General features: G+C 39.2%; 1 protein-coding gene across 1 annotated transcript; it reads left to right on the top strand.

Annotated features, from left to right (window-relative positions):
* The first annotated feature begins 2,200 nt into the window (after positions 1-2,200).
* On the top strand, positions 2,201-8,021 carry asb1 (ankyrin repeat and SOCS box containing 1). Its single transcript, XM_042001704.1, has 5 exons — positions 2,201-2,557; positions 3,909-4,047; positions 4,237-4,539; positions 4,696-5,078; positions 6,352-8,021. The coding sequence occupies exons 1-5, from the start codon at positions 2,461-2,463 to the stop codon at positions 6,480-6,482; spliced, it is 1,053 nt and encodes a 350-aa protein (XP_041857638.1). The 5' UTR covers positions 2,201-2,460; the 3' UTR covers positions 6,483-8,021.
* The last annotated feature ends 9,572 nt before the right edge of the window (positions 8,022-17,593 follow it).

Below are 17,593 nucleotides of genomic sequence, written 5' to 3' on the forward strand. Positions count from 1 at the left end.
GATGCACAAAGAACTCCATCACTATGCAGTTGGTATGAACCCAGATTTAGTTTAACTTAAAACAAGATAGATAAAAATATTCACAACATAAATACAGTATAGTACCATAGTAAACTTCAGTATGCATTTATTATTTATCAGAACAAAATTATTATCTATTAGAGTCACAAAAAATCTCAGACCAATTTTTTTCTCAGTAAAAATGTGAAGTTGACAAATGATCTGCTTGTCAGTTGTTGTAATGTGCAACCAGCTCAAGAGCACCAGGTTGATCCTGATCCATGGTTGCCTTCGCCAGATATGTAGACAGACAATGCAAAATACACGAACATGTATTTTGCAGACTGTAGTCATTTGCATACATCTTGCCATTTTTTCTATTATTCTTCAAGTTTAGGGTCTAAATCTTGTTATTTGAACTGTGTTTTGACCAAACTCACCCAGTACTTAACCCCATGGACCACTAATGCTTCCTCAGACAATTAATGAGTTTCCACTGTGGCATAAACCCAGTAAAGATGAGGAACATTAGTTTGTAGATTAATATCAGGAACAAATGTCTGCCCCTCTGATTTTAGAGCGGGTCTGAGCTGCAGTGTATGAGGCGGTAAATGGTACGATGGGTGCCGCAACAGAATCACAGAAATCTGAAAAATGGCACCTTCTCACAAGGATGTGCTAAAGTGTTTTCCTTTAATCCATGCTTTCAAATTTAAACACATTAAAAAATAAGATTTCTCAAAGTTTTTGCTTTCCTTTCATTATCAACACCTTCTACTTCCCTTTCTAAATTATCAAAGTTCTACCCTTGGACCAATTGCCATTTTTGGATGCAAAATTTAACTTTATTACTGATCCTTGTGCTGAAATAGTAGAAATTCTAGGAAAGCAAACCCTACAAGTCCCTAATCTCTGGGAAAGGTCCCCGAGCTCAACTTTAATGATCATTGCCATATTAAAATTAAAAGACAGCACACATACCCCATTCATACACCTTGGTCTTTCCCATATGGGTAACTCTGCAAGTGTATGCCTCTCCTTGCTTTGGGTTGAATGGCACATGTTGGGTAAGGTGGTAATGCCAGTTCTCCTCAAAGGCCAGGTCAGTTTGCTTGGTATCGGGGATTGGGTTTCCATTCTTGAGCAACTCAATGGTGATTTCTGGAGGGTGGAATTGATTGACGTGACAGATCAAGATGTTGTCTTTTCCATAGTCTCCTGGTGTACGGCTGTACACCTGAACTTTTGGTGAAGCTAAAAAATGTGACAGAGAGAGAAAAACCTTTATACTTTTATAATATAATTGTTTGTTGCTCAGCTCTTTCTACTGGAATTTCCAAACAAAAAGCCTTGTGTTTCAACAATAATTAACAATATGGTATATAAACTAAAAATCACATATTTATGATAGAAGTTTGAATTTAAAAAGGTTTTATGTAAAAGCTTGATACAAATTTAATAATAATAAAGGAAGAAAGGAAGAAAGAAAGAAAGAAAGAAAGAAAGAAAGAAAGAAAGAAAGAGTTTTTTGTTATGTACTGAAAATTACTGAGTTTACTTTTTTCCTAAACTTTTATTATACAGAAATACACGGAAAGAAATCGCACCTAAAACACGAACGTGCGCCATTATTATTTATAAGTGACGCAGGTCCAAAATCTGACGAGCAGTCAAGGCCAAAGTTAGAGAAGCTCACCAGATCAGAGGACTCTGACATTACGGCAAAGTTATTTGACTTACAACAGGGTTATTATCCAGATAGGCTACCGCTTTTATTTATGCATTTAAGAATAAATCTATAGTAAGACACGAGCTAGTCGAATGTCATTTATGATTGTTATGTTATTTCCGGGTAGAAGCAGAGCTTTGTTGTTTGAAAATTATGCTCGATAAAGGACTAGTATAGCTACCAGTTTATTACCTTCTTTGGGCACCACAGAGTCCATTAGACTTAGAAGGAAAACCACGCAGAGTAGTTCCCTCATTATTTGCACCTTCAGACGGCCTCTGAAATTAGAACAAATGCAAAATGCTCCAGTTAATCGATTAAGAAGCGTCTCGGTCCAAATCGAAAGTAAAAATGTTCTGAGAGCTTGTTGTGCAGAGGTAAACAGGGGCGGTTCTTAACCAACGTGCAATTCAGAAACCTACTTACGCCAATGCTACCCAGCAATGGCACTGTGGGCGTGGCTTTTTCTGAATACAAGGGCTTTGCACGTATTTTACGTACTACGTATACGTATAATACGTACATATTACGCGTATGTGGTGCAGCTGAGCTGTGCTCGCAGTGACCTGACAGACGTCTTCATCGAGACAGTCACGTTTGTTTACGTGGCCGTCTCTTATCTGATCCAAACCGCTGGCTTTCGTGTTTATTTATTACTTACATTATTTATTTATTTATTTGCTAAACTGTGTCAGTACTTTCCTGCTTGACTGTGTGACATTTCAGGGAGCATGGCCGACGGTCCAGACGCAGATGTTGACGACCCGCCCAGTATCAGTTTCCCTCCGCTCATCACTGTGTCTGATCTGCCCAGTGCCACTGCAGCAGGTAACCGTGTCTGTCTGAACGTGACTGCAGATGAACCTCCGTCACGGGGGAAGCTTGTATGTAGGAAGACCGCATGAACAGATCCAGACAGCCTTCCATAAGCTATATCATGAGATGCAGTTAGGCTATATTTATTTAATAAAGTACGGCCTAAGGCTTCTGCATTCCCATCTGTTGAAGTATAGTGTTCGTAGCAGCAGTTCAACTCAGTTATGACTGAACAAAATATACTATTTTTATAGACTGGCTTGACCCAGAGGTCAGTGATGAGCCCTCACCTAGTGCCATGTCAATAAAGAAATTACTTGTAGGTTTTACATATAAATTAAAAGAAAGAAAAAAACCAGGCCTTCAATCAAACTCCACAGGCTTCAGTTTGCATGCTAATGTTAAAGTTCATGACAGGATCATTAGAAGAAAAAAAAAGCTGAACAAAAATTGCTCATTCAAAGTTTAGGTTTGTAAAGTTGCATCAGAACAAAACACGTCGCTTAATAATTAACGCTTGAAAGACAAAACCAAGTGGGGATGTTTGGCCATAATGCTCATCATGTAGGGTATAAACCAAACACAGCACATTAGTACAAACACCCCATGCTGCTGACTCTGACTTCAGACTCAGCATGACGTGTAGTACACCCATCAGCTAACCAGCATTATCCTCTGTGTACTTGTTCTTCAGTAGTTACAACTACAACCTCAAAATGTGTGTTTACAGGTTTAATCATAGTCATGGATGAAAGTATGGATGAGATTCTGGAAAGACTAGAAAGTTCTCTGATTGGCGCATCTGTGGTGTCTCGTAATTGAAGGTCTGGAGGAGGAGATTTGAGGTCGGGCTGTGTCTCAGGATGGGGGGATCCAAGAGACCGAAGAGAAACACGAACAATCTGAAGAGGGATGAGAAAGAATTAAGATGGGATAATGGATGGAGGAGGATGGGTGGATGAATGAATGAGGGAGGGAGGATGGAAAGATGAATGGACAAGGTAGGGTAAGGATGGATGGTTATGAGAGGGGGGTAAAATAGATGAATGAATGGATGAGGAAGGGAAGGTTGGAATGATGAATGGACAAGAGAGAGGATTGATAAATCAAAGGATGAGGAGAGTTTGAGTTTGGATGGATGGATGGATGGATGGATGGATGGATGGATGGATGGATGGATGGAGAGGCTTGAAGGATGAGGAAGGGAAAGATGAATGACAGGAGATAATGATAGAAGTATAGATAATGAGGAAAAAGGAGGGAGGATAGGTGTGTGAATGAATGGTTGATTGAAGAAAAGGTGAATTTGTCTGAAAAGACTGGAATATATTCTAGTTTTTCTTCTTCTAAATCCCCCCATCAGGTCGGAACCTTAAGGAATGGCTCCAGGAGCAGTTCTGTGACAAACCTCTGGAGCAAGACGACATGCGGCTCCACAATGCGGCCTATGTCGGCGATCTGGACACCCTGAGGAACCTCCTGCAGGAGGATAGCTTCAGACGGTCAGGCCAAGTAATAATAAGACTGCAATTACTTGATAGATGAAGCTAAAATCATGTGTTTCTGTGGAAAATAATCTAGGAAAAATAAATGGATTAAAACATCTTGGTTTTATACTTTAACTTTAATTGACAGGCAATAAAAATCTCATCATGTGGGACAAATTTCTTCCTTCTCCCGTTTGCTTCCAGGCGTATAAATGAGAAGTCGGTGTGGTGCTGTGGCTGTCTGCCGTGCACCCCTCTGCGGATCGCCGCCACTGCCGGACACGGCGCGTGCGTTGCCTTTCTCATCGCTCAGGGAGCCGAGGTGGACCTAGTTGATGTTAAAGGCCAGACGGCTCTCTATGTAGCGGTGGTAAACGGGCACCTAGACTGTGTTCGGATCCTGCTTGAAGCCGGAGCTGATCCCAATGGGAGCCGCCACCACCGCAGCACGCCACTGTACCATGCTGCGCGGGTGGGAAGGGTGGACATACTGCAGGAGCTCATCAGGTGAGGCTTGTGGGGGGTGGTCTGGGTTGAGTTTCTGAGCTACACCTGTCTGTTTTGCAGCCTTTCAACTCACATGTACATAATTGCTTCTTCAGCTGTAGGCCATAAAATTGTAGTAAAAAAGTTTTACTGTATCCATGGTTCATTCTTTCCTAGGTTCAACGCTGATGTTGACATGGACCACCAGCTGGGCCCCCGGCTCCTTCTTAGTGCTCGCACCCTGAACACTCTGGTAGTGTGTCCTCTCTACATCAGTGCTGCCTACCACCACCTCGAATGTTTCCGGCTTCTGCTCCAAGCCGGCGCGCAGCCTGACTTTAACTACACGGGGCCCGTCTGCCACGAGGCCCTGACTCGCGGTCTGGCCTCCTGCCTGCTGGACGCAGTGCTGCGACATGAGTGTGAGGTGGCCTTCATTCACCTGCTACTGGACCACGGGGCCAACCCAGCTCTCGTGCCCTGGGACGAGTCTGAGCTGGAGGCTCCAAACCGGAGGAAAGTGGACCCAGAGGCACTGAGGGTCTTCCTGGAAGCAAGAAGTGAGTAAACATAATGACTAGGAAAATTTCTGAGGGCACGCAGGTATGATGGAGGGGACTTATGTTCCTCTGGAAGTCTGGATGCTGTTTAGAGGGAAAACTTATTATTTTTTAGTTGACAGTTGATAATTGAATTAACCATTCGTGTTATTATACCTACTCTTAATTACAGAACTACACTCACTGTCCACTTTATTAGGTCCACCTTGCTAGTACTGGTTGGAAACCTTTTGGCCTCAGAACTATAATAATTCTTGGTGTCATAGATTCAACAAGGTATTGGAAACCTTCCTCAGAGACTTTACTCCACATTGACATGACAGCATCAAACAGTTGCTGCAGACTTGTCAGCTGCATCCATGATGAGAATCTCCCGTTCCACCACATCCCAAAGCTGCTCTATTGGATTGAGATCTGTGACTGTGGAGGCCGTTGGAGTCCAGCGAACTCATTGTTATGTTCAAGAAACCAGCTGAAGAGGGTTTTAGCTTTGTGACATGGACCATTATCCTAAACATCAAAAACACTCCATGATATTCTCCTTTAAAATAATTAGAATGCTTTTCTGTGTCATAGTTATAGTGACTTTTATACAAACACCAAGATGTTTCGTCCCACTGTCCTTCCTCATGAGCCAATCAGACTTAATGAGTTTAAGGCGTCTTTATAGTGGAATTCCACCAGTAAGAGCTCTCCACATATAATGGAACTTTCCAGCAGTAGCACTCCCATAGGTAATACAGAAAAAACTACAAAGATACATAAATACACCAGGAGATGCCATTTTTTAGAGTACAGTAAACTCATGGTCATGTTCAAGGAACCAGTTGGAGATAATTTGAGCTTTGTGACCCTTTTCTGACGCTACCATTTGAATATTGCAGCTGAAGCAGTGAGCCATCAAACAAGGCAACATTTTCCATATTCTACTGTCCATTTCTAGTGAATCTGTGTAAATTTAGCTCATCTGCTTCCAGGTTGCTGTGTATTCAGAGGTGGTATACCTCGGTTGGAACCAGTGGTTATTTGAGTTACTTTGACCTTTTTATCATCTCCAACCAGTCTGCCCAATTTCCTCTGACCTGGCTGCTCACTGGATATTTTTTCTTTTACAGACCATTCTCAGTAGCCCTAGAGACTCAACTGCTTGGCTTGAGTTATTTAATATAAACCATGCAGATTTGTAACCAGTCTGTACCTTGTTCTGATGGTTGAATATTTAGCTTGATTCATTTGCAGCTGCTCAGTTGCCTTTTTTCTTTTTTTTTTCCAGGACACCCTCGTAGGCTGACACACTCGTGTCGCATCAGGATCCGCAAAGCAATGGGCAAAAACCGTCTAAACCACATATCATCTCTACCCCTACCAGAACCAATCAAGAACTTCCTGCTTCACCAAAACTGACTACCATTCATTTTCTCTTTTCTAACCCAATCCTTAAAAAAGCCTCAGTAAGTCCCAAAGAAAGGTCAATATTTGCTTATTATTCTAACAATGAACTGTTTAGAAGGTAGCAGAGCCACTGTAAGGATGACTAGAAACGCTTCTGAACTTAACCTTAGCCATGTGGAATTTGTATGTGTATCCCACAGTTAATGTTTGCCTTGTGATCTAAATCACCAGGATGTGTCTGGCCCTAATTCAGGTAGCACTTTTTAACTGAACAATCACAATGTGAATGTCATTTGGTTTGGTCCCAATGACTTCAACATGCCATATAATGAATATCTCATTAATAGATAGAGGATTGTTCAGATTCAGTTCTTCAAATTGGTCTTATGGTTTATATAAACCTGAATTTCAGGCCTTTTGGGCAAGCAAAATGTTCAACAACCCAGTATCCTTAAGTTTGTACTGTAGATTGGTTGCAGATTGTGATTTGATAGAAAGATGCTTAGTCCAATCATCTGCTAAATATTCCTGTTAAATGTTTGCCTCTGTCAAAATGATTCTTGTGCATCAGCTTGGTTTTCATAATTTTAGAATAATCAGTTTACTTATCATCCAAAGATATCACAGCGATGTTAATCATTGATTTGTGAACTCCTGCTTTGAGGCCTTTAGTTTGCCATCTTATTCTTTTTGAACCAGAAGTGACCACATTTGGACAAGAAGGTCATGCATGAAACCTGACTGAACAAAAATACATATCTTTGTTGGAGTTGTATTTATGTAATTATAGAATAAATTGAAATGTGACTAATTGCCGACATATAAAGTTGCAGAAAAAAATTGCAGACTGGGAAAATTGACAGTTTTTGCAAGGGAATCTCTTAAGAGCCAGGTTTGTTTTGGATGATACACCAAGTGGCCGTTAGTGGTATTGCACTTTCAGGAACCTCTGGTCTTCAGGAGGGAGTTTATGGGGGCTCACATACTCGCCCTTCACTCTCGTGACACCAGTGTGCTGCTACTGTAGCCAAGCCTAACACTGACTGTGGTTCAGGGTTGGAAGGAGGAAGTTGATGTTTGTGTTACTAAATGTCCCGACATCATACACCAAATCTTTGAGTATAAACCTATTTGTTTTGTATGAGGCAAATGTTTATGAATAAAAGCAATTTAAGGCCATAAATCCTGAGTGACTTACTAATAGCAGGAGAAATGTTTACATATTTCACCTAATTGCTGTTGTATATGTCTGCACATAGATAAAGGAAACTTTGTAGGGACATAGAATCGTAGAAGGAATAAAAATAATCTTATGAATCTCTTTTCTGTAACACTGATAATCTTTTAAATAATGAATGAAATCTTTTTATGATAAGCAGGATAAGTTTGTATTTATTAGCCAGAAAGCTGCCTTTTCTGTGAGTTTGTTGTACCTTCTGTCTCCCATTCATGTTGTAGCACAACTAAGTGTTTTAATGTTTAGCATGTTGACATGTTAGTGTGTTTTTGCTCTGTTTATGTAATGTTTATTTGCATATAGTAAACATAATCACACACTGTTGCGTGTGTGTCTGTTTTATTATTAAAGCTACAAAGGCAGAGCATAAGAGATTTTTTAAAAGAAAATAACTTGCTTCTCGCTCTGTTTGTCATATCGTGGAGTGATCATGAAAGAATAATTTTTTCTTTAATTCTTTACAATCTTCTGGACTAATGATTTTCTAACATCCAGTGAGGCAAAATCACTCCTCTGCTATCAAGACAGCATTGTCCACAGATGACGTGGGATCTTCATCCAGTAAAGCGTGTTGTTAGGGTTCTCTTGAGGGAAATTCAGTTCATATAATGTGTTATTACACTTCCATTTTACAAGTTCATACTAGGAATATTCAGTGAATAAACAAGCCAGTGCCACTGGAGCCTGATATGAGCTGCTGACTTAGTTGAGTGTCATGAGAGCTGGAAATTATTTCCACTGATGTAACGTCAGCATCACATCGCGCAAGAAAAGGTTTTATGATATAAAAATAAACTGTAAGAAAATAAAGATAAAAATTTGGAATGTTGTGCTATTTGAAGCTTGAAGAGGAGCAATTTAATCCAACCCAATAAAGGGCCCATTTCCCAAACCAGTTATAAAATAATTAATTAATATGGTATATGGTTTCAAAAAGTAGCTGTTTATCAGTTGCACAACTGACTTGGTGTGTTGGCTGGCTTTATGTCTAAATATTTTGGATTCACATGTGATCATAAAGTCACTTGTAAAAGAGTCAAAGCTCACTGCTGACTTGTTAAGGGAACGCTCAACCTGGGTTGCATTAAATTAAATATAGCATTTTACTTTGACTTTGCTCAGATTTGCTCAGTTTGGACTGTTTTTACCACGAGAGCATTAAAGTATTCCAACGTTTAAACATAAATATGGATAATCATTTCAACTAAAGCTTGAGCCATTTTTGGCTAGCATTCTTCAGCTGGAAAATAAATGGACCAAGTCACATTTCCTATGGCCAAACATGTCAGGAACTCTCGTATGTAATTTTTTTTAATACATTAGCAGCTTTAACAGCCTTTTTCCCAGTTAATTAACAGGCTGTTGGCTGGTTTATGCTGACTAATACATTAACCCAAAATGCTGCAGTGATTAAAATTCGCAGGCAAGATCATATTTCACCAGTTTTAGTTTTTCTTCATTGACCCCTTGTTAAATCCAGAATTGAATTTAAAATTCTACACTCAGATACAAACCTGTCAATGACCAAGCTCTGCTATATCTTGAAGATCTCACAGTTCCAGATTTTCCCAACAGAGCACTTTGCTCTCAGACTGCATGTTTACTGGTGGTTCCTAGAGTTTCTAAAAGTAGAATGGTTGTCGATCCTTCTCTGTGGAACCAGCTCTCAGTTTGGGTTCAGGAAACAGACACCCTCTCTGCTTTTAAGATTAGACTTCAAACTTTCCTTTTTTGATAAAAACATATAGTTGGAGCTGGCTCGAGTAACCCAGGGCTGCTTTGTGACAACGCATTGAGTGCCTCTACACATTTCTCTCTTTGCTGCCCATGTATAAATATACGATGCTGTTGTCATTAATTTTTTCTTCTCTTTTTGTTTCTTAGCAGGTATCCCTGATTTAGTTATTAGATTATACTCAAACCAATGTTAGCATAGCTAGCTAGTTTTAGCTAGTAAACACATTTTAATGGCTGCAATAACTTACTTTCCTAAAGATATTCACAAATCTTTATAGAGTATTAAACATTGTTGGTTACAGGTGACCCTTCTTACAGCATTTACCATCTGTGTTCATCCTCACTCAGCCCTACATAAACTAATGTGTAGAGGTGAGAATAATGGATGATTGTGATCAAACTGTTTTCAGATCAGCATGTCTGTGATGTTACATGTAGGAAAGCTCTACATACGCTGATGGAGCATTATAATATCATTATATCAGGGTGTTGGCTATCAGTGGACTTCAACAAACTTTAACAAAAGTTTTTTTTTTTTTTTTTTAACCTGGTAAAAGACAAGCAATCGAAGGTCAATGCTAATGACTCTTTTTTTAAACCTTTCATTCTTATTGCAGAAAAGCTGTGAAAAGTTATCCCATTCTCTTTTATCCATCACAGCTACGTGAAGTTATGCTGCACTTAGTCACACAATGTCTTAAAAGAAAGACAAATAATAACAGAATGCAAGGCAAATAAAGTAATGTGCACTGGACTCTTCCATGCATGAAAATATTTAGCCATGGTGAATTTTACAGATTACACTGCAATCTGACGTCATATGCCTCCTATATCCTGTAAAGTCCACTTCACAGGGAACTTTCCAGCAAAAGGTCACATGCACCAAATCTTTCTTTTTTTGCCTTATATGTAAGGAAGGGAATAATTAAGTACACATCTTAGTTTATGCATACATTTATGTCCCCCAAATTTGTTGGTGTGTATTTTAATCCACCAAGCAGCTAATCTGTGATCAGTTACAGTTGATGTTTATGATAAAATGTTGCATCAATAATTACTGGATTGCCTCTGAAGTTTGCTACAGATGACCCATGAGGTTGAACTGTGATGAATAATAACATCAATCTATGCTGCACTTTTGTTGTGCTGGAAGGGTTGTTGATTGTAACGCTAAGATAGCAAACATAGTAATAATTATACCTGTAAGACTCTGATATGTTGGTACACAACAAACAGAACATCAACTTAACATGTTATCCTATAAATGTAACCTGTGAAATCCTTGTGAGAAAAGAAGTAAATCTAATCCAAGCATGAGAGCATCCTAGAGGGGGACACTGGGTAATGTTGCAAAGCTGATAACTGGGTCAGGATGTCATGATGGTTGAGAAAACCGCCTTTTGGCAATAACATGAGGAAAATGCTTAGCCTGGGAACCCTTAAAGGAAGCAGCGGGAAGCGCAACAGCGTGGGGAGATAAGGGCTCTCAGTTCCCAAAAGTTCTGGCAAAGACCAGAAAAGCTGGACTGGGATAATTTCAGAAAAAGTCTTGGAAGGAAATATTTATTTATCAATAAAAATTATACAAGTATTATCCTTTTTATGTAAACAAAAAAACAACAGTAAAAAATTGTATTAGGTTGTTAAACCCTGAACAAAATTCTCTAATTAACATTATAGTCAGTTCATAAAAAACTGAAAACATAAAACAAAATTACTCATAATCTGTCTGAGATGGGTCATTTAAGTGTGTGCAACACTGTGCACAAATTTTACATGAGGTCTCTAGATGGCACTGTTTTCCTTTTGAGCATAGCAGACGTCTCATCTTCACTTCTTCTCTCCTCACATTTTTCTTCTTATCTCTGCATTTGTCTCTTTGGGTCTTTCTTTCTTTCACTACCTCCTATCTTTCTTACCATCTCCCTGTTGTGCTCTCCCAACTGAGTTTGCTGCAGACCTCAGCATGTGTCCTCACGAGTCTCATCCTTTCAGATCTCATTAAAGCAAGTCTTTCATTAGCAGAACACACACAGATGTAGAATGAGAGAAGACGAGACCGGACAGTTTGGTAAACCACGATTTTCCTATGAAGCCTTTCCATTGTGAGACGCTACTCTTTCAAGTCAAACTAATTTTGTGTCAGTTTATTTAGGGGGAGGGGACACCCTGCTGAGCTCCTTATGGGTAGATCCTTTTGTGTTATTTAAGAGGTTTCAAATAAAGTGATTGAACTTTAAAGTGTGATATCGCTTACATACTATTGCAACCACATGATCAGCTCTCGTTTGAAGGCTAAATGTCAGGAGAATTTATTAGTTACTGCTTTATATATAAAAACATCCAATTCAGGCTAGAATTTAAAGTATAGGAACAGTTGAGTGATTTCTTTGGTCATGTAGTGGCAATAAATGAGAAAAAGCCCTGGGAAATGCTTTATTTCCTCAGAAAATCACCAGGAGCCTGGAAAACTGAATGGTGTTGTTCATTCCTAACTTTATTTGTACCACAAACTGCAATCAAAATCTCAACAACCTCTGCTAATATCACCACAGAGTTTTGCTTCAAATGGGAATCAGCATGTTAAATGCAGTGCGGCTCGCTTCATGAGCCGACCGCAGCTTTGAGATATGCTGTTTTCATGGATTTGAAGTTTCCATATAAAACTCAGCTAGTGCATGTGCAGTTGTTGGATTAGTATTAACATATTTTCAGATAAGGAGCAAAAGTAATATTCGTATTAGAAAAAAACTCATCTGTAACTTGTGAAATGGTCCCACTGTGACCACTTTGTGTCCACCTCTTAATCAGGCTGGCTAGCACTTGCACTGAGGAGTAGCCTGTTAGCATTTGGTAATTGCCATGCACTTTAATTGGAGTGATCTCATTCCTCAGGCAGTCCGGAACTTTTAGGTTCTTTCAATGACCACATCACTTTATGTTTACCGCTGCCTCACACACACAGATGGGATCTGCCTCTAAGCCAGTGCAACACAAGCCTCATCCATTTCAGGCCTCTTTTGTTGCCACACAGCAAGAGAATCGAAACCTAAAACAGTTTTAAAATGACTCACAGAGATGACGTGAAACTGAGTTTGTCATTTGGCGTTCCAAGAAAAGAAGCCTTTTCCGTTTCGGCTCATGCCTGATCAGTCGGACAGGAAAGCCTGGGTGTGGATGACTGAGCCTAAACATATTGATAAGTTTTTTCTAATACTGTAACCCAGCACATGTGGGCTGCACGGGAAGGACTTCTCCTCTGGTAAAGCCGTTATGCTCTATAAACCACTTAATAAGTGCTCTAGCACAACACAAACAGGGAATTCCATCAGTTTTACTGATATACTTAGGAAATACATGGCTAGAAATACTGAAAGAATCTTTACCAATAAAAGGGTTTATAAATTAAAAACCTCAGAGTCTTAATGAGTCTTAATTTGACCAGGTTCCAGAGGAGCCGGTAGTTGTGAAATGTGGCAAGGCCAGGAAGGATGTGAACTGATTGCTTCTGTAATTACTGTCACAGTCTGTAACTTGGGTCTTTTACTTAATTAGTTCCCTTTCATTAGAGCGATGTTTAGTTATTGCGTGTGTATTACAGCCTGACTTGTATGGTCCATCTTTTAGGATCAGTTTCGCTGTGGAAACTGTAGAAAAAGTCTTAAGTAAACTGTTGTCTATGTAAAGTTTTAAGGCTTCAAATTAAAACAACCAAAACTATTTTCCCTACTGCTGGCATGGTACTGAGACATCTAACGCATAGAGGATGGTAAGTCCTGTTAAGTTTTCATTTCCTACTTGGTTATGATCAGTCAGTAGCGTGGCACACTTTTATTGAAACACTTTTGTTGGGGTCTCTGTATGGATAACATCCATAAAACAACCAAATAGCTAATTTGCTTAAACCTAAACTATTGTACCTACTGGTGTCAGGAGATACTGAGACATCTCAGACAAGGACCAAGTGCCTTGAAAAGCACTATATAAATCTAATCCACTGTACTTCAAAGTAGCACCATGTAACTTTCTTACCCTAAAAATATGTGTTTCTGACTTGTTTTGATGGCACAGTGACATTTACGTACATTCTTGGAGCCTCCGTTACCCAGCAGTGTCCCGAGGCTGAAAAACTGCATTTCACAACCTTTTCTTCCTGGACACTGCATCCTTTTACAGCTGTGTTTCATTTTACGCATCACACCTGATGCCAGCAGCAAGATATCAATATACTTGTAATTTTGAACGCACCTTGCTTATTCAGCAAAAAACCCAAGAGGACATAAACGGACGAAGTGAGGCAAAGAAAGAGAGAAAGTGACAGAGCAAGAGATCAGACAAGAGTCAACATTGGACTGACTTTTACTGGCTGGAGAGAGCTCAGAGAAGAGGCATGATGCAAGATGGATGCTGAATTAGCCGTTATTAGGTGGGAGACTCGTTGAGAAAATCTGCCAGTGTTCAGTAATTTTTCTTTAAAAGATGCTATTATGACACAATTAAAATGCAGGGATCACCAAATCCAGACCTCTTGGACCAGTGTCCTGCAGGTTTTTGTTGTTTCCCTGCTGAAACACACCTGAATTAAATTAATGGGTTATCAGGAGGCATGCGTAGAACTTGACAACAAGCCATTTCATTTGAATCAGGTGTGTTGCAGCAGGGAAACATCTAAAACCTGAAGGACACTGGCCCAAGAGGTCCAGAGTTGGTGATCCCTGTAATAGAGGCTGTAGATTCTTTAAGCATAATAATAAGTCATTATAGGCTGCATGAACACACAATCCATGGTGCTGAAGTAATTATCCAAGAAGCTGCATCAATAAAACACCATTGCTATATAATTATATTCATACCTCGGAGAAGCTATGAATGTAATTATTAAGGTCAAATAGGTTTATAACAGTAAAAAATCTTGAGTATTATTTGAGTTTTTTTTTTTTTTTAACCCTCTGGACAAACTTTGTTTTATTGTTTTGTCTTCATTTTTTTAAATAGATTGACATTGTCCATCCATTTTGACCTGACAAGAGCAAAAAAACTTGCTCCTTCATGTTAAACAGAAAGTTTAAGAGTAAGTCTGTTTTTTGTTCACACCAGCTGACATTATGGTGGGTATCTGATTTGGAGAGCCTGGGGATCAGTTAATGGCTGCATGACAATGTCCATTACACCAAACTATCCATGTTTAATTGCTTCAGTAGAGCTGAACTACTCATGGGAAGGATTTTCCACCACTGAGAAGATCTCGTGGCTGGGAGTAGGAGGGGTTGTCCTGGATAAGGAACAAAGCAGTTGAGCTGTCATGGCCAAGAGGGTTGGAAGGACTGTGGTTGGGGGAGGGCATGGGTGGGTTGTGGGGTCCCCCTCCTCCTTTTTGTCCTCCTCACAAACCAGTAAGCATTCGGCATCTGCCCAAACCACTGGCTGACAACAACATGGGCAAGAAGAAACCCCATTCAAACTGAAGAGCAAAGAAGAGGAAGAAAGTCATTTGGTGGCCACCACTGTGGGAATGTTGTAAACTGTGCTTTCCTGAGGCCTTGGGAATCCCACACCAGAGCTGGAACCTGCGGCCATGGAAAACTGAGGCCTGCTTCCCCAAGAGGGGAGATGTCAGAAAACAACACTTGACCACTTGGAATATGTGATACAGTCTCTCTGTTGTGGATTCAAGTGGCAGACTGACAGAACAGAACAGAAATTTGATCTTGTATTTCAATACTGAAGACTGAAGTTTGATGAGGAATAGTACTAAGTAAATAAGCTCCACAGTAATAAAAACATAAACACACAATAGATATTACAACTTAAAAACAAAAGCAAGAACCAAGTAAATTAAAGACAAAATAAAATAAAAATAAAATCATAGAAAAAGCCAGTTTGGATAAATACATCTTAAAGATGCACTACAGAACTTTTACCATTTTCCCAGTGAAGCTCTAAACTCTAAACCTGATGTAAGGACAACACGAGAGGAGACGAGACCTTCTGCATGTTCTGGTCATATGCTGATGCATTCTGAGCCACCTGCAGGCAGTTTAGAGATTGATTGCTCAAACATATTTAAAAATAAATTTGGCCATCCATTTTTACTAGCAAGTTAACGGATCTCTTGGTTGTAAAATTATTTATGACCTACAATAATTTTAATAACTATCGTTTTGGATAAAAAGCCAGTTCATTAACAAGAAAGCTTTCTAGAGCCCTGTGAAAAAAATTCTTCCAAAGAACAGGTTTGCTTGAAGATGAACCAAACCTAGAAAACATGTCCACACCTACAAAATATAGTAGTGGCACAATCCATGGTTAGAAATTGTGAGGTGGCAATAGACTGCTAAGCTGTTGTTTTGTTGGCATCTTCATGTATCTTCTAATCACGTAAATTTTTCCAACCCTTTTTGTTTTTTTTTTTTAATTTTTGAAATTTTTTTATTCTCTAACTCATTCACAAGTTAAGAGCAAAAAGGAAGAAATTCTTAACAAACAAAGAAACTGCAACCTTTAAGTTAATAGTAAGTAGTAGTAATAAGTAGTTAATACCATATACAATGGAGGAGCAAAGGGGAGCTCTGCTCCCCTGAAAAGCACTGAAGCTCCCCTCAAGACATTAAGTGGATATTTATCAATTAATTTAATGTAATTGATTAAATCTTCCAAACGACTTTTCTTTTCTCATTGAAAGGGAATTTTTCCTTTTACGCTGCAGCCCAACCTTTTGGTTAAAAAACAAAAGCTATCAGGTCCTCAATGGACATTTATGTGAAGTATCTTTTCATAATGGGCATAAATACTTTTATGGTCAAAAAATGGGATTTGTAAGGTCACACTGACTTTTGATTCCAAGCAAACGTTTGTGCTAAATTTGAAGAAATTCTGTCGAGTCATGAGGAGGATTTAGGACAAAACCAGAAGATCCAACAACCAGCACACAGTCTGACTTCGACTGAAGTCTTTACTCTTTACTCTGCTGGTCAATTCCTGCTATGACTCTATTGTATCAGGTCCATGTGCACCAAACAAATACAGAAAGTTGTGAGTATACAAACTATAAGTTTAAGTCCCGTGTAGACCCAAATTAGGAGCAATACTGTGAAATAATAATTTCATATATGATGTCATTTATGCCCACACTTTTTATAATGCTGCTTCGAGATAATTGAAGTTTTCAGGCACTTTTAAAGTCCCACCATTTCAATCAGGTTGAGGTCGGAACTTTGACTCATCCACTTCAACGTCATGATTCTTTTCTTTTTCAGAAAGTATGTTGTAGATTTGCACGTTTTTTTTTTTTTTTAGAATAAAGAAGCTTCCTCCAGCTACCCTTCCAGCTTCCAAATAGTCTGTTTTTGTTCAGTCTTTTTCCAAAGCATTGTCTTTCTCTGAACTTTGCAGCTGATGAGCAGTAGCGAGCTTTTCTGAGATCATTGCTTATATTTATCTTGTTTGGCATTGTATTAACACACACCTATATACTACAGACCAGCAAACATCTGTCTTCATAGAAACGCCAGTTACTGATGATCTGTTAATTAAGTGCATTAGTAACATTTCGCTGATACTTACTCTTGTATTTCCCATATAATTTGATTAACATTAAATCCCAGTAGGCAGATAGTTTTTTCAGAAAAACTGCATAAAACCTTAGAACTGACAGAGTACCTTCTTTCTAGGGTTGCAGTTGAATCAGTATATTCTACCGTTCAGAAAAACTAGACATGGCTGCACAATAAAGAAATTAAACACTTATTTAGATTGCAAAAATAAGACCTTGATCCATTCTGGAAGTGCTCAGCACTTGATACAGATGCATGACGATGTAATGTGTGGTGGGAATAGAGAGCGTAGGCTGGGATGAGTGCAGCATTGCGTGACCATGAAGCCAACTTCCTGTCCTCAGTGAATTCCATGGAGGAGTGTGTGGCTCTTTTGGTTGTCAAAGCTTTTTTCATGAGTCCCAGCATGCAGGGAGTGCATTTGTATGTGTGAGCATGAGTTGATTTATGTTTGCAGAAGTTATCTTTTTGCACTGTGACATCCCACTGGGACTAAAGTCAGAGGATATGGCAGTAGTTTAAGGAGCCAGGGGTAGTATATTAGCTGATACACAGGAAATGATGTAACTACCCATGTTGCCAATAAAATCAGGGTG

Source organism: Melanotaenia boesemani, chromosome 12 (assembly GCF_017639745.1).
Source record: "Melanotaenia boesemani isolate fMelBoe1 chromosome 12, fMelBoe1.pri, whole genome shotgun sequence".
Classification (NCBI taxonomy): Eukaryota; Metazoa; Chordata; class Actinopteri; order Atheriniformes; family Melanotaeniidae; genus Melanotaenia; species Melanotaenia boesemani.